The following is a 20,481-nucleotide window of genomic DNA, read 5'->3' on the forward strand; positions in this document are numbered from 1 at the left end:
AGACAGCATTACAACTCATCTATTGATATATTTATTGCATGTATATGTGCTTTGCATTGGACTGTCTGTATTGTTATGTCGTATGACGTCATCTGTGTTTTTTGTGCCATTCTCGGTGTAGGCGTAACGGACCTTTCAACCATTTTGGATTTGTTATGCAATATGTATATCTAAAACAGATGTCACTGTATAATGTATTATACAAATATCTAGTTTGATTGTTTACCAACCTCGTAACCGCCAGTGTTTCACATAAACACGGATATATACGGGGCACCACCAGAAAGACAGAGTTACCACGTTTCTTAGGTGGGCATCACATACATGTTAGTAGTGAGTAGTAGAAACCACTGAGAGAGAATAGCATTAAGCAAAGCTGGGGATACTCACCTCTGTAATAAATTTTGACGTGTTCCATCATTATAAGTTCTTCTAGATCTACTTGCCACCATGCTTCCTTTTGACCTGTCTGTGTATGTGAACAACAATTGTTGCTGTCGAATATTTGTGTTTTACAGCCATCTACCGCCTTACCACTAGGATATTGAGGAAGATAGATTGAACTTTGAGTGGTGTTTTTTAAATTTGGTTCACGACTGGTGTTAACTGTAAACAAAAAAAAAGTTATATATTGCCGATATAAAGTACTAATAACTGTCACCAATATCAGCATTACATGGTCATCAATGTATGACTGTGTTGATATTAAAATCAAGCATTAAAAGATACAAATGATGAGCACAAATGTATGGTGAACGGATATTAATATTGGTAAACAAATGTACACATGAACCATCAAACTGATTAGAAAAGAGAACCAGGACTTTGTTATCATTGTGATGATTTGACCGGTTGACTAATCTGTTATGTTATGTTACACTTTTAATTGAAACTGCTATGTTTAAAACAACTGCAGATCACTAATTATCCGGATTTCTTTTCTGATTTAAAATTCATGATCAAACGCCCATGTTCCTAATGACTATTATTTAAAAAAAAAACAGGCCAAAGAAAAGCATTTATTAATTAAGAAATATGATGATATTAGTTCATATGCGCTCGGATAGCTTGTAACCGAAGTTTAATTATGGTTAAATAATCATCTCGAAGACGTGATATTAACTTCATAAATATAACAAAATGTTTATAAACCATGTGAGAAAATGAATAGCCGTAGCTGTTCGGGTAACCACGGAGTGAAGAAAACTGCGAGGGATGGGGTGTCTGTGCAAATCAAAATGGCAGATAGGGTCACTTCCACACAACTGAGGTCTGTGGAATAGTGTGACCGGATAAACAAAACATTATTATTTAATGGTTGTAAATCAGAATTTATTCATGGTATAAGTAAGTAAAAACAATGAGAACTCAATGTCGTCTTCCAAAGATTTTTCTCAATAATGTTATTAAGATTGTTTTGTATGAATTATCTTGACCTCACGTATTCAAGATGAATATGGTACAATAATTAGCCTTCTGTTTCAAGCTTACCGAGGAGATATAATGTNAGCATCTTTTATATAGGAAACTACTATGCTTTTGATTATGAATGCATGTGTATGACTGTCTCACAGTGACTGTTGATCTCTGTTTTATTTTGTGATATGTAAATATTCATAATCTGTCTTCAAACAAGGGCGGATCGCCCTGAATAATTGAAAAATGTTTTTGTCTGCGCTGCCGTTTTTTTTTTCTTTGCCAATATATGTAGTGAAGTAATACACATCCAAACAACACTTGTTTGTTCGGATCCAGTCCAAATTGGATCATACTGTCGTTAGTATAGACCTATGATATATATGGGACAAGGAAGTAAATCTAACAAAGTAGACATTATGAGATCGTCAAATTAAACACATTAAAACACAAAACACATACGTTACGTTTAAACAAATTAGATATACTGGCATACTACTAAGATATAAAGACAATAAGCCCCTCGGCTAACGTATATATATAAGGTGTTGGTAGATTATATAGGTTCATATCGATTATAAAAGACTAATGTTTGTTTTGTCAAGGGCATGCGAACAGTGTTGTAAATCATATCAATCGCCCTGCCAATGTTAATATAATAGAAAGACCAGTAGCCACAAAGCACAATTGAAAGGCAATACTTTGTCACAAAAACTGTAAAACGCGGAAGTTTGAAAAATGCTAAATATTAACCCCTACATGGTGTATCAGCAATATGTCAATGGTAAAGCACCTACGGCTTATGCTATGATATGTAGATATAACTCAAGTTGACGTATAGTTTTACATTAGAACGAAGAATACACAAAAAGTGTACATACAATCATACCTGATGTGTTGACAATCATTAAAGTTGATAAGAGACACAGAACCTCCTGCACCCAGAGTTTACACACCTCCATTCTACATATACTGCGTATCGCATAAGTCGGGTGCTTNTTATTGCACAGCCATTCGATAAGGTTGTTTTTTGTCAGTATTTGCTATCTTGTTCTTTTGTCTGTGCACATGTCTAAACTTTCTTTGACAATCTTTTCTACTGGCAAAGACTGTATATGTCTTAGGCATGAGGTACATTCTGATCATTAACCGGCGGGTTTTATTTGCAAGAAATTTAATTCATCATTATAATTATTTAAATTTAAATTAAATATATATTATATTTTCAGATCAAAAAGTGTTTCCGCAAAACCTGCCGTGATTGCAGCACTCACCTACATGTATCCTAGTGTCTCTTATCCCCGCTATGTAATCCACTTACGAAACCCAAAACGAGGCATATTGATGATCAGTCCTAACAAGCACATCGCATGATAATTTATCTCGGAAAAATAAATGTTTACTAACATTTTTTTATATAAAACATCAACAAGTGCAAGTCGATATCAAACATAGCATAACGGGATTAAACACCGGGTTACCTACCTTCGTGATATATATTAAGTTAACGTTATCTTGGGAAATGTGATAATATATCGACATAACGAAAACACTATTGCGACCCCTTCATATTTTAATGTTGACATTTTAGATTATTGCGCATCTGTAACTCTTAATCCGATGGAAGAAATGGGGTCCTACTGTAGTAGTGAAAATATGGTCATCATATTGTTGTGGTATTTTGTTATGCATGATGTAGAATAAACCATTACGACACTTGGGACGGATTATCTATTAAATCGAAAGGAGGGGTGCCCATCTAATGCACACGTTCGCCATAACTGATATTTTTAGTATTTTAGTTGTGGACTCCAGACGTGATCGCAGGTAAACGAGCGAGCTACACACCGGGCTGTGTCCTCATTGCAATGGCTCTTTATTTATAAACTATAAATGGTAACGTTGTAAAGGGATATGTGTGTAACATATTGCAGCATTGTACCAGTCTAAGTCATATACAATGCATGTTCAGTCTAGTACTAAAAATACGCCTGTCTCGGTATTGTTCTGTATAAAGCGTGTTTATGGCGTGAAGCCTGAACCCTACGCAGATAATATATCTGTCAAATAAGAAATTCAATCGTTTTGCCTATTGTGAAAGGTGACTACGCGCATGCGCTTACCCTGGTAACTTCCGTTAAAAGTTCAGTTAAATCCCTCAAAGGTCAGGCTTAAATGTATGCGTGTTTAACACATACGCCGGTGCTTTAGGTGTTACTGATAAGAACGGTCACCAGTGTAATGGCACAGGGTATTTTAAAGCTCTAGTACTGCTAATGTTTCTGTGTCGGCATTGTTCTGTATAAAGCGTTTTTATGGCGTGAAGCCTGAACCCTACGCAGATAATATATCTGACTATTGGTTTCATTAATGAAAAGTATTTTATATGGATATTCCTATTACTATACATGTAATTAGACTGACCTATGACTTTTGGTGACCCACACATATTGTCCTATGTTGTAAAATCTGCAAGTCTAACAGGAATCATCTTATTTGATTTGAACTATCAAAATGACCTTTGACGTTTGACCGTTGGCTTATTTTGGTCCATAAGATGTGCGAATGGAATGAATAGCTGATTGGTAGTTATCATCAAATGGAACTATTGATAACTTTTAAGACAATATGTGCTAGCGAAATGAATGTTATCCTATCCTTAATAATAATAATCTCTAGACAAATAGCCTTAGGTGAACTGTCATTTGACCTTTGGTATACATTTGCTTCGACAATAAATGCGAAATTAAAAAAAATGTATCACATTAATCATGAGTTTGAGCTTTTCTGTCCTGCACATCGACTTTCGATATCAGAAGTTTGCTTCGGTATAATATGCGCAAAAACGTATGTTTATGATTTATGTTAATTATTGGTATCGATATTGACCAGTAATATATAATTTGACATTCTGAGACCTATGTGTTGTTGATCTCAGGTGTAAGTTTGATTTGGCACAACATGTATAAATAGCTGTGACGTATACTGTAGAATACAATTGATAATAGCCACATACATATTGAAAGATATTGAACTTGAAAAGGTAGCTAGAGGTGTATTTATAATGAAATTGAAAACATATACCCTGTAGTATAGAGGTGATATATGTGACAACAAGTGAAATGGTGATCATGTTCTCCTACATATTGTATTATCTCATTCAATATATTTCTGTATTGGTACATAAAAATCGATCAGCTTTGTATCAGTTTTATAATGGGTTCTGGCAAAACAAACGTTGAACAGCTATGCGTATGTCAGTTGATCATATGCTGGCCAGTGCCTCAACGTATGGAAAAATAGAGGAAGTGTTGTTTTAAACATAAATCAAAGAAAATATTCTATTTTAGTTGTTGCATTACAAATCAACAAATGTATACAAACAAAAATAAGGTTGTTAAAAGTTAAGTTAAAAAAAGGTGCACAATATAATTTAAGGAGCAAGAAATAGAAGTAACAAACTTTACATGTAGGCAGTGATTAAGCTTTTTTGGCATCAACTCTAATTTGAACAGGATCTATGGGGATTCAAGAGTTCCAAAAGACAATAGCAATAACAAACTTAACTTACAAAATGGAAGATGATAATGGCATTTTACAAGTATCCATCTCACATTTTGAACAACATAAACTACATGATCCCTGCAGTAGTTTTCATGAAATAGTTGTACAAACATTTTACATTCAAAATATTAACAAAACACATACTAGTCGTGTGGCCATTTTTTTCGCCGATTCGCCTTGATTTGACGTTCAAAATCCTTAATAGCTTCCAGGTGGCCTTGATACTTTTCCAATCTATCTCATATTAAAGAATCAATAAGTTTCAGCGAAAGGGATCATTCATACCTATGTAAAAGAGGCCGTTTTTTAATGTCTTTACTCTGGAGGTCAAACCCGGAACCGCCAGTTTACTATCTAACGAATGAGCGAAAGATAAATAAAACATTTAGTGTTGTGTACCAGGGTGACAGTTTAAAAATGTCGTTTCTGTGAAATACCGGTTAAGATGTTTACATACTACCTGACTAACAGATTGACTGAATGACAAATACTGGACCAAGAACAAAAACCAAATCAAAAGTATGAAATTAAATACTAAATAAAAAGCATGTGACATTTGCGACAGTGGAATGGTTAGTAAGGGGATTAAAGGATACAAGTGATAAGCCTTAGTAAGGCACGGAGTATTTGTAAGGACATGTCTATAAAGATAGGTTGAATACAGTAACGATAATTTTAACCAAACACAGTACTTCAAACATTTGTGTATTACACAACTATGTGCCCCATGCACTGCTGCCCATTTTGAAGTAAAGCAACTAAGGATTATGGTTAAACGTTACAGAGGTCCAGGAGTGTGGGGGTATAAAAGGGGATGCACAGGCAAAAACAGTGAATTGCGTGGCCAGAAAGCCGGCTATACTAGGAGGGGAAACTCTCTTTACCCAGGCGCTGACAGCAGTGCTACCGGTGTACTGAAAGTAGTACATCCACCGTAGGAAACGTTAGGGTAAGCTTGACGCTTGTTATCTTAACGTATGTCAGCGTATTGAGAGGGGATGGTTATTATCATAGACTACTTCAACATACTTATAGGTTATACCACGGGGAGCTCGTATATAGATTCATTGAATGTCATACTGGCTCTGCACTGTAGGTATTGTCTTTTAAACTGAGTGCTGTTATTAACGTACATGGTATTTTCCATGCTTTAACGGGTCCCTCGGCAGTTAATTTTGAAACAAGGTGTTGATTTGTTTATGACTCGGATACTCCTCCACATCTAATGGACCTGTGTCTGTGTCCCCCCACTGATGCCCTATTACATCATGACACCCCTGATTCCTCAACCACGGTGTTTATAAGCATATATTTACATTTGCCCCCGCGCCGTCCCATTACAACAGAGTTAGAGGGCAAGTGTAATTATATAGGCTATAATTACAACAGCTCGACTATAATTACAACTGCCTGTTTCAGGTGTAGGAATATGTAAACAAACAAAATGGCCGCCTGAAATGCATTTTGAGGCAGGGCAAATGTTTTTTTGTAGGAATATGTCTTAGAAAAGAAAAATATGTAAATATAGAAAAATACCTGGTTGTCTGGATAAAATATTGTTGATATAATTACAAGTGTATCAACAATAATTACATCCAGACAACCAATTATTGTTTACATTTTGCAATCGATTCGATATAAGACTTTGCTCCGATTAATAATTTAGGTCACCTGCTAACGGACAAACTTACGACAGAGGGTTTCAACATATGCAGGATGAGGAAGATTGGATAAGTTTTTGGACGGCATTATGATTTCATAGGGGATAAACTATTTCATTTTCATATGAAGGTCGATTTTGTTATTATTATTATCTTGACAGTGGCCTGCTTACACTACCAGATTATCGTTATGAGGACGTGGCCCCAAGTTAAAATTCCATTTTTACATCATTTACCACTATAAAGTTGTTGCTCCATGCACAATGTAATTCCACCTGAAAATCTCAAATGTCTTGATCATCAAATGCCTCTTCAGAGGAAATGGCCTAATGAGTAAGTTGTGAATCAATAAAATATGTTTGAATGATCACGATCGGATTCTCGTTTTTGTTCGCTTATCATACAGCTTGTTAGTAAAGCGTTCCTGCTGTCCATGTTGTATGTAAAGATTGAGGCTAGCAACTGATGAATAACAGTCTGTGGTGTCTTGGTTATACCTAAACACTATGTAAACAATGGCAGTGGTCAGTAAATGCCTTGTTATACTAAATCAACACATTGTGTGTGTATATGATATTGATATTGAATGTAGAGTTATAGTTACCATTCCTGATATGCTGTACAATAAATTGATTTTGTTGTGATCGTCATACATGCTCCATAATTATCTTACAATGTATCTCTAGCTATAGCAGTGGGAACGACATTTATCTGATTTTTTCCCGAGATAGCTTCGTACGCAAAGGGAGACTACGACAGCATGTTGCAACATAAAGTGTTTCTGTGAAATAATTTGATAAAAGTTGAATGTCGCATTCAGTCATTCAAATGCGTAGATTTACTAACATTAATACAAAAGGATGTTTTACTCTATCTATTCACAAATATTTAGTTTAGTTAAAGGTATGACGAGGAGATTTTTCGCAGAATAATATCAGCATCTTAAATAAGAATTCTTTAAAACATTGATTTGAAAAGTTGTAATAAAATCATCAGTTACAACTGTAAATTCATCAATATAAGCGATGCTATGTTAATGACATTCATAGTTCAGTTCTGTGATAGATATGAGTAAACTCATCATAAACCTGTACCACACACAGTTCCAGCGAAACATCATTCGAGTACCATGTTTTTGCTTTTACTCGACGGCCAGTGTAGATGGTCAGATACCGCTCGTACTGTGTCGCAGACATGAACGCCAATCCCGCTGCGGTGTCCATGTAGCACCTGTTTCTTGATGTTCAGTCATGTGTATTAGACAGGTATATTTCGTATCCGATGAGTCTGTTTAGTGTGCCCTCATGGACGCTGATGGACAAATGTACAATAAAGGTTCGAAATATGCAGCTTGATAAAGACTGCTGGCAACTGTTATGCTCGCCATCAAAATACCATTGGGAATTTCGCGATATGAACATCAAAGATGTTTCCTATCAATATTGTTGACCAACTGGTTCTATCTTGGAGAACTTCAAATTATTTTGATTTGACTTATACTTGTCGATGAGGATAAATGTTAATCACCTCATGCCATATCATGCGTTTAGAAAGAGCAGAAGTCTTCTGAGTTTCCCCATTACCCCATAATCAGCAGACACTGCAGCAAGGACCTATTAATGCAGGGACAATAAACATGTGATGTCTTAAACGATGAATGACGATCACAAATAAAGACTAATATGTATCACGTGCATTACTTCTATCGAACGTTTCTTTTTTTTTTTTTTTTTTTTTTTTCGCAATGATGGCAATTAAGGTTTGCTTAACTTCACAAATCAGTTTGTAACTCATTTCAGCAAGTAAATCGTACATAAACCTATCAGCTTCTAAACCCCGACGACTAATATACAAGAATAAAAACGAATAAACGCTGTTTTGATATTATTTTGAATTGTATTCATGATAATCAGTCAAACGTAAAACATTCTAGGAAATCTTCAGATGATAATAGAAATGTTATTACATCATTAAGACATGAAGATATGTGAGTTGTGTTCTCTCATTTAATATCTCTAGTAAAACTAGCAAAAGTCCTTTTTCAGACACAAGTCGATATGAGAGATCTAGTGGTACAATTGATAATCATTGTAATTCCAAAGTATTCGCAGTTTTTTCAACATAGAGTTGGGTTCACTTAATTTGGATATTTTCTAACTCTTGGTCGACCAGACATTGGGTACAACCACTCTAACCAGGTAGCTAAGTTAGTTAAAGTGACAATATACTTAGGGAGGGTCCATGTTTGAATCCTCGTCTAGCCCCGTTGCTTTTTTATTCTAAGCACTGGAGTGGAATGTTTATTTATATATTTATTTAGTTAATAACTTCTTTTTTTTTTAAATAAAAATGAATTCACACAGTATGTTTTTGCTTTTTATGTTCCGAAAGTATTTATCATTTATCAAAAATGAAAGCATATTGGAAAAAAAACTTCCAATGCATATGTGCAGCTTTTAGCAGTGTGTGCGATAACCCTGAACGCATATACTATTGATATATCTTTCCAATTTTCTAATTGACATAAGTGTAATGTATATCAACTATTGAATATCATTTGATTAACCAACATGTTGGTACATATCACTAAGTTATAACATATAAAACGACCGATATGTGTTAACGTATAGGGAATGGCAAATAACACTTTATAGGTGGCACGGTAGTCTAGTGGTGGGACTCCGGACTTGTGACCGAAAGGTTGCAGGTTCGAGTCACGGCACTGTGTTGTATCTTTGAACAAGATACTTTACTTCGCTTGTTTAGTCCACTCAGCTGTAAATGAGTACGTGGTTGGGCAGTGCTAGAATCGTTGAGTGCTAGTTATAAGCGCCGAAATTGCAGCACCACCTGTGTGCTCCCCAGAGAGTTGAGAAAGATATTGGCTGGCTGCAAAGACCCTATAACTACAGATGATTATATGTGTACCGCTTTGAGACGACCTACGAACTAGGTCATGGCAAAGTGGTATATAAGATCTTCGAATTATCATTGATATTTGTTTATCGTAAATGTTATGTTGGACAAAATACATAATAATTAGTGACGATAAATTGATAGTTAATGGACCTCACATGTTTGTGGTCAATGGTTGTAATTAATAATCAGATAATACCTCGTACGTGTACAAGCCATGTTTGTATATTTCTCACACTTACTAACACAATGAAATACAAACCTAAACGTGTAAATGAAAATCACATTCGAGAGCGAATAATGCGTCATCTGTTGCATACCTACTTAGTGTATAATTCAATTCTAAGAAATCTCTTTTAGACCGAAATATATTAATATTGTTCAACACATAACTCACTGTCTATATAAATGCATATTTCGTAATATAGTCGATAGCCTTTCGACTCTTGTCTAACACTGCACAAAATCAAAAACCAAAAGCTTAGACATGCACCTTTGCGTTTAATCAAACCATAAAGTTAAAGATATATTCGTATTCGGTGCATTGTATATGCTTCCTATAAATTATCAACCTTATTACTTGTCAACCAGATGTCAACTGTGTGGTAATCTAACACTACTTGAAAATTTGCTTAAAGCTACTTATACTTATCCCCACAAAACATTCATCCACCAAAACACCTTCTTGGATCAAAAACGACAAATTGTATAGAGTGACTGCGATGGTTAACTGCGATAAATAATAACTTTATACAAAATATATGAACTTCTGTACAGAACAACGATATATTAATTCACTATGAACATATACTTTACCTTAACAATGAGAGCATACACGATACATGCTTGGGTTCACAAAACTGACATTCAGATAGTGTGGCAATGTAAAAAGCACACAAGATTTGACAACTGAACAAAATTAATCCACATCACTGTCGATGTTCATCACCTACGTACTTTTCTGTTTAGTTTTGACACGAGTTAATCAAACAAATGTTATACGAGTGCAATTTAGTTACAGGAACATGGGTACGTTGAGTTCAAGGATGAAACTGTGCAGCTTTCAGGAACCATTTTCCTATGTTTTCTTGTCAGTATTTGTTGTTTCGTATATATGTGAAATTTCCACCTCCCTGCGTCCAAGCTGTTCATAAGTTGCCTCATTGTGTAAAATCTGCGCAATGGTTTGTTCCTTGTTGTAAGTTGCTATTTCGTCGTAGGTATTATCTGAAAAATGCACCAAAAATATGAATTGAATTTCTGTCTGGTATTATCATTGTTACGCTATTAACATGAGCTAATACATGTATGTCGTAAGGTTGAGATATGCTAGCAACGTTTGAAGTTGGTTTAAATGTGGGAACAATGTGCATTCAAGGTATCGCGTTTCCTTTTCAGAAACCAATTCAATTGAAACTTGTGTTATTTTCAATGGAAACCCTAATGTTGCAAACATTCGCTTTAAACGTTTAATAATTCGTATGCGAATGTACAAATGCAGTGGATGTTTACCTTGCTTTTGTTTGAGCTCTTTTGCAATTTTCGACAATGATATGTCTGTCATATGAGCAGGCCCTGTGATATCACTGCGCTTCTTCGTCAGACGTCTGACCAGTACAATTATCACTATGACCAGAGCCAGTATAACCACTCCGGATCCGATGCCTATCCCCACTGCGGAGTCCCCATTTGTTATGATTACCACTACAGCATAAAAAAAGTTGAATTGTCATGTATTTTTCATTAGTTATTATTTTCTGTTTCATGTCCCTCCTTTAATTTTTAGGATTGGAGTGATGTTTTTTATTATATTCTACATATTTGGTTGAAATGAAATCTAATGAATAATTAATACTGAGGAGATTACTTTTAGACATAGTTTTGAACAAACATATTCATGTTAAGGGTATCATATGAATATTACCCTTGTTGTCACATTTGTTTCCAGTCCATCCATCTGTACACCCTGTAGTACAGTCTCCAGTACCCTTGTCACAACTCACACCTTGACAATTGCCACACGACTTCAAACATTTGCTGCCATAAAATCCGGCTACACACACTACAAGTAAAAGTAAACTCAGATATCACTAATAATCCTGAATAATCGGTATTGTACATGGTACATTGATTGGTAGGTTTAAAAATATAAAAAGAGGCGACACAAACGTTTTGAACAAAACGGTATTTTGATGTTGAAAGCAATTAAGCAATGACATGTATGATAAAAAGGAAAGATTTAGATGGGTACCTTAGATAACTTTGAGAATAATAAGACCAAGTAATAATGTGCACTTGGATATGATATGTTTTCAACATAAATTATGATTTCCATATGAATACTTGCTCGTTGTCTTCAATTCATTGTTAGCTTGAACTAGTAAACGTTTGTCTATCTTAAGATTGAGAATCAAGCAATAGCAAATACGACCCTTACACACGACAACACTATATTGGCTTCGTTCAATGTTACTTAGCGCTTAGTGATTTCAAATTTTGCCCGGAATTCATTATTTTTAAATGATGGTAAAGACCCAGGGTACGGGTTTAAATATGTAATCAGGTCTCTACAGGGGAGCTTAGGTCCAAATCACATATCCCTTTAACCAAATTAGAATATGTTCCTACATGATGTACATGCAAGGGAGGTGATTTGTTGGAATTTTGATTTTTAGTGTCTTGTGGTACATTTGAAACTAAACGACGCGAGTAAACTAATAAAGCATTAACGAAGTAGTTACTTGAGTCAGTGAATTTGATATTTAATTTACATAACATGACCATAAAGTCCCTCCTACTTCAAATTTATCTGAAAACACCGATAGTCATAACTTGTAGTACATATTTGCGTTGTATTGTTATTGGTGTTATAATTGATACAAATTTTACAAAGTTGTATGCTGATTGATATTATTTTAATTTCTCGAAGCATCAATTTTTAAATAATATTTTCAGTTAGCAATAATGTAAGCGTTGCAACAGGCTCTGTAATAAAATACTTTTTTTTGTTATGTGATTTTATGGAATTAGTGTGTTTATTATGTATATGTAAAGGGTCTTTTTGACGTATTATATCAAGTCTGTGGTAAACCGAGGCATAATTTTGTTCCAGAATACAGATTTAGTCGAACGAAATTAGAAACTTACTATGCCTCAAACTAGCTTTCTCTAACTGTTTTATTATACCTAAACGCATTCCATGTTTCTAAATCTTAAATTTCTACGCTGTAAAATACTACCACATTCATTCATGTATCGACGATAAATAAACCGAGCAGTGAAGGTCGAATACGTATTTGTTCTGTCATATCAGCGTTATGTTTTGATTGGTTCATTTTGACAGGTACTGTGCATAGCCCATTTGTTAATAGTTCCTGGGGATGTGCTGTATCACTTGGTTTTAAGGACTAACAACGCTATTGAGATGTCGGTGATGGTTTTCGTGAAAAACGTAACAACGTTTCGTTATGATTGTACACCATTATGATCACCATTAAATGGCTGACGATTAATGAACCTTCTGCTAAAATAGCCGAGTTTTCCTCGGCTTTGTTTTATCTTATTTTCAAAAGAAAACGTCCCAAGAGGCTATCCGTATACATACTCAAAACGTATGCTGAATACATCAAAGTCTTGCCATAACAGTAACCCTTACAATAGAGAATAGAGAGTCGGGTTTTTTGAGAATAAAATCCTATTTTGGTTTAACTGACCATTTAACGATTCAAACTACTGAAAGGGGAAACTTATGATTGTATGATTTTACTAGTGTATCGTCGTCTGTACCATGACCTGTCAAAATACCTATACATAACCCACTGGTTTGATTACATGTATTCCCTTTACAATTGGAAGGGCAGCTAATGGTGCAGGTATCACCATAATATCTAGGTTTGCATGCTAAAATAAAAAAAAAATACATTAGCAGTAATCTGAGATTTAATACATACATCGTTCACTTTACATTACCAAAAAAAATAAAATAGATGACGTTTAATTTCAAACTGGACTGACAAGAAACGCAGGCTTGAAAATAACACAAATAAGATTGTACAAGTATCTCTCTTCGGAAAAAAAATACATTATTTCTCTTCACAGTTAAGTCCAAAATATCCACTCGTAAAAGCTAATAATACAAATAAATGTAGTGTCATTGCATACAAATATTAAAAAAATGAAAAATAATGAAATGATAAGATTTGTGTGTTTTTTAGAAATTAGTTTTCGATGTTAACATACAATGAATCGATAAAGATTCTTCAGATGTAATATTGTGATTATGATTGACGAAGTCAATTAAAACTTCATGTGTGCATGGCGGATTGAATCAAAATGTAAATGATTCATCGTATTTTTTTAACAATCATAGTACTTAGTTTGAAACTTAAACATTAGGCCATCTTTTCTATGCATGTTCCTAACTAGCATATCAGTAAATGATGAATAGCTCAGCCATATATACTTTGATAAAATGGTCTGTACGTAAATGATATGTCAACTGTACCTATGCACGTTCCGTTGTTCTGTTGGCATTCATCATTGTTACAATGACCGGCACATGACATACTACAATTGTGTCCAAAGAAACCAGGGTCACATGCTACAATACAAATATTTCATATTTTACACATACGACTCCTTTTGTGCTTTACACCTAATGCCCAATCAAATGGGCTAACTTTTTATGTTCAAATCAAATTTAAGTTCACTGACCCTTATTATTTCAGCTCGGTTGACTGCATATCCGGCCATTGATCAAAACTATTACTATCAAAAATTGACACGTAAACTCCAAGATTGTTTTTTGCCTTTAGATAAAAAAGGAAATATTAAAAACAGTAATATTAAACAGGTTTGAACTGTAATGGGGACCATAATAAAACTCGTCCCCTAAACGGACCCTGTTGTCACAAATGATACATTAGATAAAATGTCCAATGCCATAATACTCTTACAAAATAAAATTTCGCAAAATTAGAAATGGTAATGCACCATTAGCATCTCCTTGGCCTCCACTGATGTATATGTGAAACCACATTTCAAAAACGTAATATTCCACACGTTACAAAACATTATTGCATGCAGTCACGTTTCGACGATAAATAAACTGAGAATATATATACGCAAGATCGTAATGATATATTTATGAACACATTATAACTGTCTCAAATGGAAACAACGTTTCATTATGATTGTAAACCATTATGATCAGCATTAAATGTCCAAAGTATATTGTTATACACACTCAAAATGTATACTTAATGGAGCAAAACCTTGATGTAAGGTAGCAGTGTACAGTAGCGTACGCTGGCCATGGGTGACATGTTCATACAATGAATAACCCCTGTAATATTACATGTATCAAAATTTGAAAAAAACACTGCACTACAATTGGCATATACATGATGAAATGGACTATGTGGGCTTCATAATTTTTCAAAAACAAAATCGAATTTGGTTTGAGACAACAGTTTTGGTCATTTACATAAATTTGCATAATTTGGTGTTTTTTGATGTGGTTACCATGCTTTTCACCAGTCACATATCTAGGAAAACAGTTTTCGAAAAAAAATCAGTCTTCTTAACAAAATGTTATCAAAATGTATTCTATAAATATATATATATATAGGTAGGTGTGTTGTGCAGGTTGAACTCACTATCCAGGTTGATCTGAGAAATAACCTTTATTGATAGGATCAGGCCATGTCTACTGTACTCTGCTATCTTATACATGTACATATAGAAAAAATATTTTTTTCTGAAAAAAATGCCTTTTTATGCTTAATTAAGCTTCACTTTCCTTCATTATTGCTTAAAAATACACCAAAACTTTCAAAAAACACTCCACAATTCATCAAATATGTGTCAATTGTGAAATTGGTAAAGTTGATACCAAACAACAAATAAATCACAGGCTATCTCCTGATGCATTCAAACTAGATTTCAGTCTGTTTCACTCAGTTCAGCACCCGGTATCATGGTTACTAATACATCAAGTTGTATTTATTGAAAATGGGTAAAATATCTGTTTTCATTCTAATAACACTATTTTATATGTTGTGTCCACTTGATTCAGCATACAGATTAAATGAGCATAGTCAATAATGGCAATAAACATGTCACTTGTCTGATGTTTCAAAATATCTAACATATTTGTGCTGTTCATCGATTACGGGAAGTGTGTCACAGTAACTATGACGTCATCAAACAAGACAGAAACATCATAGTATCACTGTACTGGTGTTTTTTTTCACATTCACATGATCTCAAAGCATAATTTTTCACCCAAAATGAAACTTTATTCATGAAAACTACAAACCTATTCAAGTTTTCATTCTTCAGGTTACCTCCCTTTGTTGGTAGTTTGAGAGTAGAATAGGTAAAAATTCACCTGTCAGGAGAATTCATATTTTAGGTTAACACATTTGTTTTGCATGTTTTGGTGTTCTTTGATGTGGTGACCATGATTTTCACAAGTCCAAAATCTACGGAAAACAGTTTTTGAAAAAAAAAAAAAGTCTTCTAAACAAAATGTAATTAAAATGTAGTTTATATATATATATATATATATATATATATGTAGGTGTATTGTGCAGGTTGAATTCACTATCCATGTCTATCTGAGACATGCCCTTTATTTTTTTTGGATCAGACCATTTCTACTGTACTACCTAACGGTAGTAAATGCGATAACAAATAGAGATCCTAATATTAAAGACATTAACAAATCCTGACATATAACCTTAGATAACACCATACCTGAACATAACCCACTGGTCTGGTTGCATATAGTCCCTTTACAATTGTATGGGCAGCTTGTGTTGCAGGTATTACCATAATATCTGGGTTTGCATGCTAAAATAATAACATCAGCAGTCCTTTGAGGTAATATACATCCATCGTTCACTTTACAAAAAAAAAGATAGATAAGGTATTTGTTCAAACTAAGTTTTATTAAAAGGGACGAAGGCTTGAATATACCATAAATAATATTTTATAAATAATGTGTTTATATATAATTCTCTTGAGATGAAGAAACAATAGTAATGTGTTTATCTTCCGGTTTTTTAAATCTAGTCAAACTTAAGAAATTATATAAATAAATTAACCACATGACTTTGAGCATACAAGAATAATTAAAAATACCTCTGATTAGATTTTTAGAAATGTCTAACATCCTTTTCTTGCCCTTAAGGGTTGTTTTATACATGAAAAACTATTAAAGAATACCTCAAAAAGTAATTTCAATGACAAAGTTATCATACCTGTACATATCCCTTTATATTGTGTGCATATGTTGTTTTCACAATTAGAGGAACATATCCGATCACACTTCATCCCATAGAAGCCGTTCAAGCAAGCTGAAAGTATTCAATTTTGGAAGCTTAAACCTCTGTTTTTAATTTCAATAGTTATAAATGTCCATGTGCGAACTATTGTATACGAACTTTTTTTGGCGTGCAGAGAAAGGGCCAAGTGAAAATAATGACTCAGAGCAGATACGGACTTTTTGGCCTGTATCTGTTGGGAGCGGTTATTTAATCCCATCAAATGTTTATACATGAAACAGTTATATTAACTGAGACTTCGCCTCGGTCAATATCACTTTTCTGGATCATATCACATCATATTTACCAGCACAAAAGCCCATAACTGGTTTATTATATGCTTCAACAATAAAGTAAAACAAAACTCAAGGTTCTGATTTTTGTACGCGAGCCTCCGTGTAAAATGTATCCAGGTTTGAATTCAACAGGTCAGCATCGTAGCTTTCGAAGACATTATCGTGTTTTTATTCTTAAAAAAGCATGGAGGACATGCATTGCGTGTTCAATGGCCCTTTTTATGTTAACATAATCTTTATCCTCGAATAGGTTTTTTTCTGATGTAACGGAGGAGAAACGTTCGCCAGCAGCCATCTTCTAATGACATCTGACATATCGCGTTCCGGTCTAACTGCGCATGCGCTATGACAAGTTCCAGGGAATTTCCATATAGGTTATGTTTAGAAATCGATATTCAACGGATAACCAGTTTACATGAGTATTTGAGGACTGGTCACGTGTATATGATCCGACCAATGTGATCGCGAGAAATGTTCATGCATATAATAAATAAATATATTATATGTCTTTTCGGTATCAAAATAAAAGGTTATAATTTAAACCATTAGATTCAATTATAATAAAAATGAGTATTAGTAATTGTTTCCCCTAATCTGATTATGTATTTGATTGTATGTGTTATAATGTCTATTTCTATGCTTGTACCACTGTTTGTTACTATGTTTGGAAAGGCCGTAAATAGGCCAAGCCTGCTGCCCAATCCATTTGTCCTTTGACAATAACATTTATTGCAAATGAAAAGGACAGGATCATGGGAACAACATTGTATTATAAATTGTTTTGACATATTCTATAATTGTCCTAGTGCTTGGTAATATTTGAAAGATAAAACACAAGTACGAAATGCAAATTTATGTGAAATATAGGGAAGAATTTTAACCAATCATCTTGTAAATTTGAGTACATATCCATGAACTTTGAGCTTAAAGCAGTCATTAATCATGGAAATCGTCCACACTAGACGCATCTTACAACATGCATTTAAATAATTCAGGACACTTATTACCACATACCTAATCAGGTTAGATCTTTGGCTTTCCGGAGTTTGGTTTGTTTTAGTTTTACTTTCTATTAACAGCTATAGTCATTTAAGGCCGTGCCAGGTTTTGCTGGTGGAGGAAAGCCGGAGTTTCCGGGGACAAACCACCAACCTACGGCCAGTACCTGGCGACTACCCCTTACAATCCGACTCGTGAGAGACGGATCTGTACTCTAGATTACTGATAGAGCCATTGATATTGACTATATAGAGGGCGTGAAGATACATTGCCGCCAGCATGTATTAGCAGGCTTATACTAGGAACATCATAACCGGTTTCTCGGAGATGGTAAAGAAAGAGATATACATGAAACAACTTGTCCGAGTTATGATATTTAACTGAGCAACCAGTGACAAATGGTGAAAGGCTAGTGGTAGCAAAATGTCAGACCCATTAACCACTTGGCTACCCCACTGCGGCCCCTCCGTGAGGGTTTCTAGAACATAATGCACATGTATGCAGTGTACGCATATAAGAGGGTGTCTAAATAAGCTTTAATGGACTGTAGTTAATAAGTAGGTTTTTAACTCTTTTTATAATGATTTTTTTCTTATCTACGTTTGATTTATTTTCAAAAAACAACAATCCGGTAACAACGTCAATGCTATGTATCTTATCAACGTTCTAAAACATCTGAACGAATTTCTTTATTGCAATTTAAACTAATGGTATTACGAAAAAAAAACCATGTAAAGACATTATGATTTCATTGACAATTGGATCTCCCATTGTCACTCGGGAAAATAGATTGTGAGACATTTTGAAATATAATTTATTAATGAGTAGATAAGGTGCTCTGTTTTTAATATTTACGACTACAATTTCCTGATATTTTGTCACAGACTGGTCTAATACAACCAACAGAACAGTCATCACAGGACGATCCGAAGAATCCATCTTCACAGTCTGGCCATTGCGAAAATGAAAACGAACTTTATATAGTTTCATATCGACAATTTTTACCAACATATTGAAATACAAAACAAACCTATCACATATAAAGCAGCCATGTATTGTATTCATGTCAAACATATATTAAGTATCCTCTTGCTTTCCAACTCTAATATTACCTCAATTTGATGAAATTTAATTTTCATTTTGATGATCGGGATTCATACCATCACCAAATCATAATCGGACCAGATATTTTACAACCATGTTGTTCAGTTTTTTTGCGTACTTCTACCGGAATGTGTTTTTTTTTTGTCATACTATTTCTCTGCTGTGTGTTCTTTCTACATATTTGTTCATGTTCTTGCTTACCGATCTTGATTCGCAAAGATTATGTTCATTTTCCCGAAAAACCTACGTAAAACGACAATAGCTGTGCACGTTTTAACTATACTTTGTTATTTTCTCAGTTGTAGGGCTGCACATCCTACACCATTATTATAATTTGCATATCCTTTTAATTTTCATTCATTAGAAGTATTAAAAATCAAACTCGGATCTGTGTAAAATTGATCTGAATGATGTATGCTAATACGGGAAATAGAATATATGAAAAGTAAATTATTTCTTAAATGATCCTTATTTAAGACATTCTATACATTTTTTTCATGCCTTCCACTGATACATACCTTCACACTCTCCATTGATTTGCGTACATCGGTTGTCCTTACAGTTGAACAGACACGTCTGATTGCAACGGCCGCCATAATACCCGGGAGTACACGCTTTAACGGAAAATGACGAAAAACACGTCAGAATATGAAAAAATTCTAAGAAGCTACCTTTTCGTCATATTTTTAGGTCATTGATTGTCACTGAAAATGTGATTGTACACAATGGTTCTTGATTCATGTATATATGCTTATATAACATTAAGCAAGATAAATCGTTTATTGTAAAAATTATTTAATTATAACATGATATCATTAAGTTGATTAATACATATTAGCAAAAAATACCTTAGATGTTGTATCATTTTAAAATTGAAATGTATTTGTCTCCCCACATCGAACGCAATATATTTTTTGACAAGAATTTGTATTAACACAAAATGCAAAAAGAAATATGAGAATTTTATATGACTGGTGTTTTAAACTGAAGTATAATGAATCACTTACCGGAACAAACACCGGATTCTACATTGCATGCGTTATCATAACAATTTGAGGGACATTCTATGCATAAAGATCCAGGCCGAAAGTATCCATCAGCACAGTCTTAAAATAAAATGAAACATGTACACTATGTATATACTTATTGGATGCATTGTCTACAATGAGTTTAACAGTCTACAGGAAATATATATAA

At 34.1% G+C, this 20,481-nt stretch overlaps 1 protein-coding gene and 1 long non-coding RNA gene across 2 annotated transcripts; both read right to left on the reverse strand.

Annotated features, from left to right (window-relative positions):
* Positions 1–389: 389 nt before the first annotated feature.
* On the reverse strand, positions 390–2,408 carry LOC110460292. Its single transcript, XR_002463994.1, has 2 exons — positions 2,306–2,408; positions 390–606 (listed from the first exon to the last, which is right to left on the reverse strand). It is a non-coding gene; the product is annotated as an uncharacterized LOC110460292 (long non-coding RNA).
* A 6,141-nt stretch (positions 2,409–8,549) lies between these two features.
* Positions 8,550–20,384, reverse strand: LOC110460290 (multiple epidermal growth factor-like domains protein 10). The gene is made up of 10 exons (XM_021513115.1): positions 20,292–20,384; positions 19,803–19,898; positions 19,036–19,128; positions 16,823–16,918; positions 16,317–16,412; positions 14,062–14,157; positions 13,362–13,457; positions 11,482–11,619; positions 11,070–11,261; positions 8,550–10,784 (listed from the first exon to the last, which is right to left on the reverse strand). Exons 4-10 carry the CDS (start codon positions 16,893–16,895, stop codon positions 10,636–10,638), a joined length of 840 nt encoding a protein of 279 aa, XP_021368790.1. The 5' UTR covers positions 16,896–16,918; positions 19,036–19,128; positions 19,803–19,898; positions 20,292–20,384; the 3' UTR covers positions 8,550–10,635.
* Between the last annotated feature and the right edge of the window lie 97 nt (positions 20,385–20,481).

Source organism: Mizuhopecten yessoensis, unplaced genomic scaffold, assembly GCF_002113885.1.
Source record: "Mizuhopecten yessoensis strain PY_sf001 unplaced genomic scaffold, ASM211388v2 scaffold10349, whole genome shotgun sequence".
Lineage (NCBI taxonomy): Eukaryota > Metazoa > Mollusca > Bivalvia > Pectinida > Pectinidae > Mizuhopecten > Mizuhopecten yessoensis.

Excerpts from the sequence above, each read along its gene's own strand:
- LOC110460290 (XM_021513115.1), bottom strand. The coding sequence starts at position 16,895 with ATGAAGTGTGATCGGATATGTTCCTCTAATTGTGAAAACAACATATGC. Across the intron at positions 16,413-16,822 it reads ATATAAAGGGATATGTACAG|CATGCAAACCCAGATATTAT; the intron begins GTATGATAACTT and ends TTATTATTTTAG. Across the intron at positions 14,158-16,316 it reads GACCAGTGGGTTATGTTCAG|CATGTGACCCTGGTTTCTTT; the intron begins GTATGGTGTTAT and ends TTTGTATTGTAG.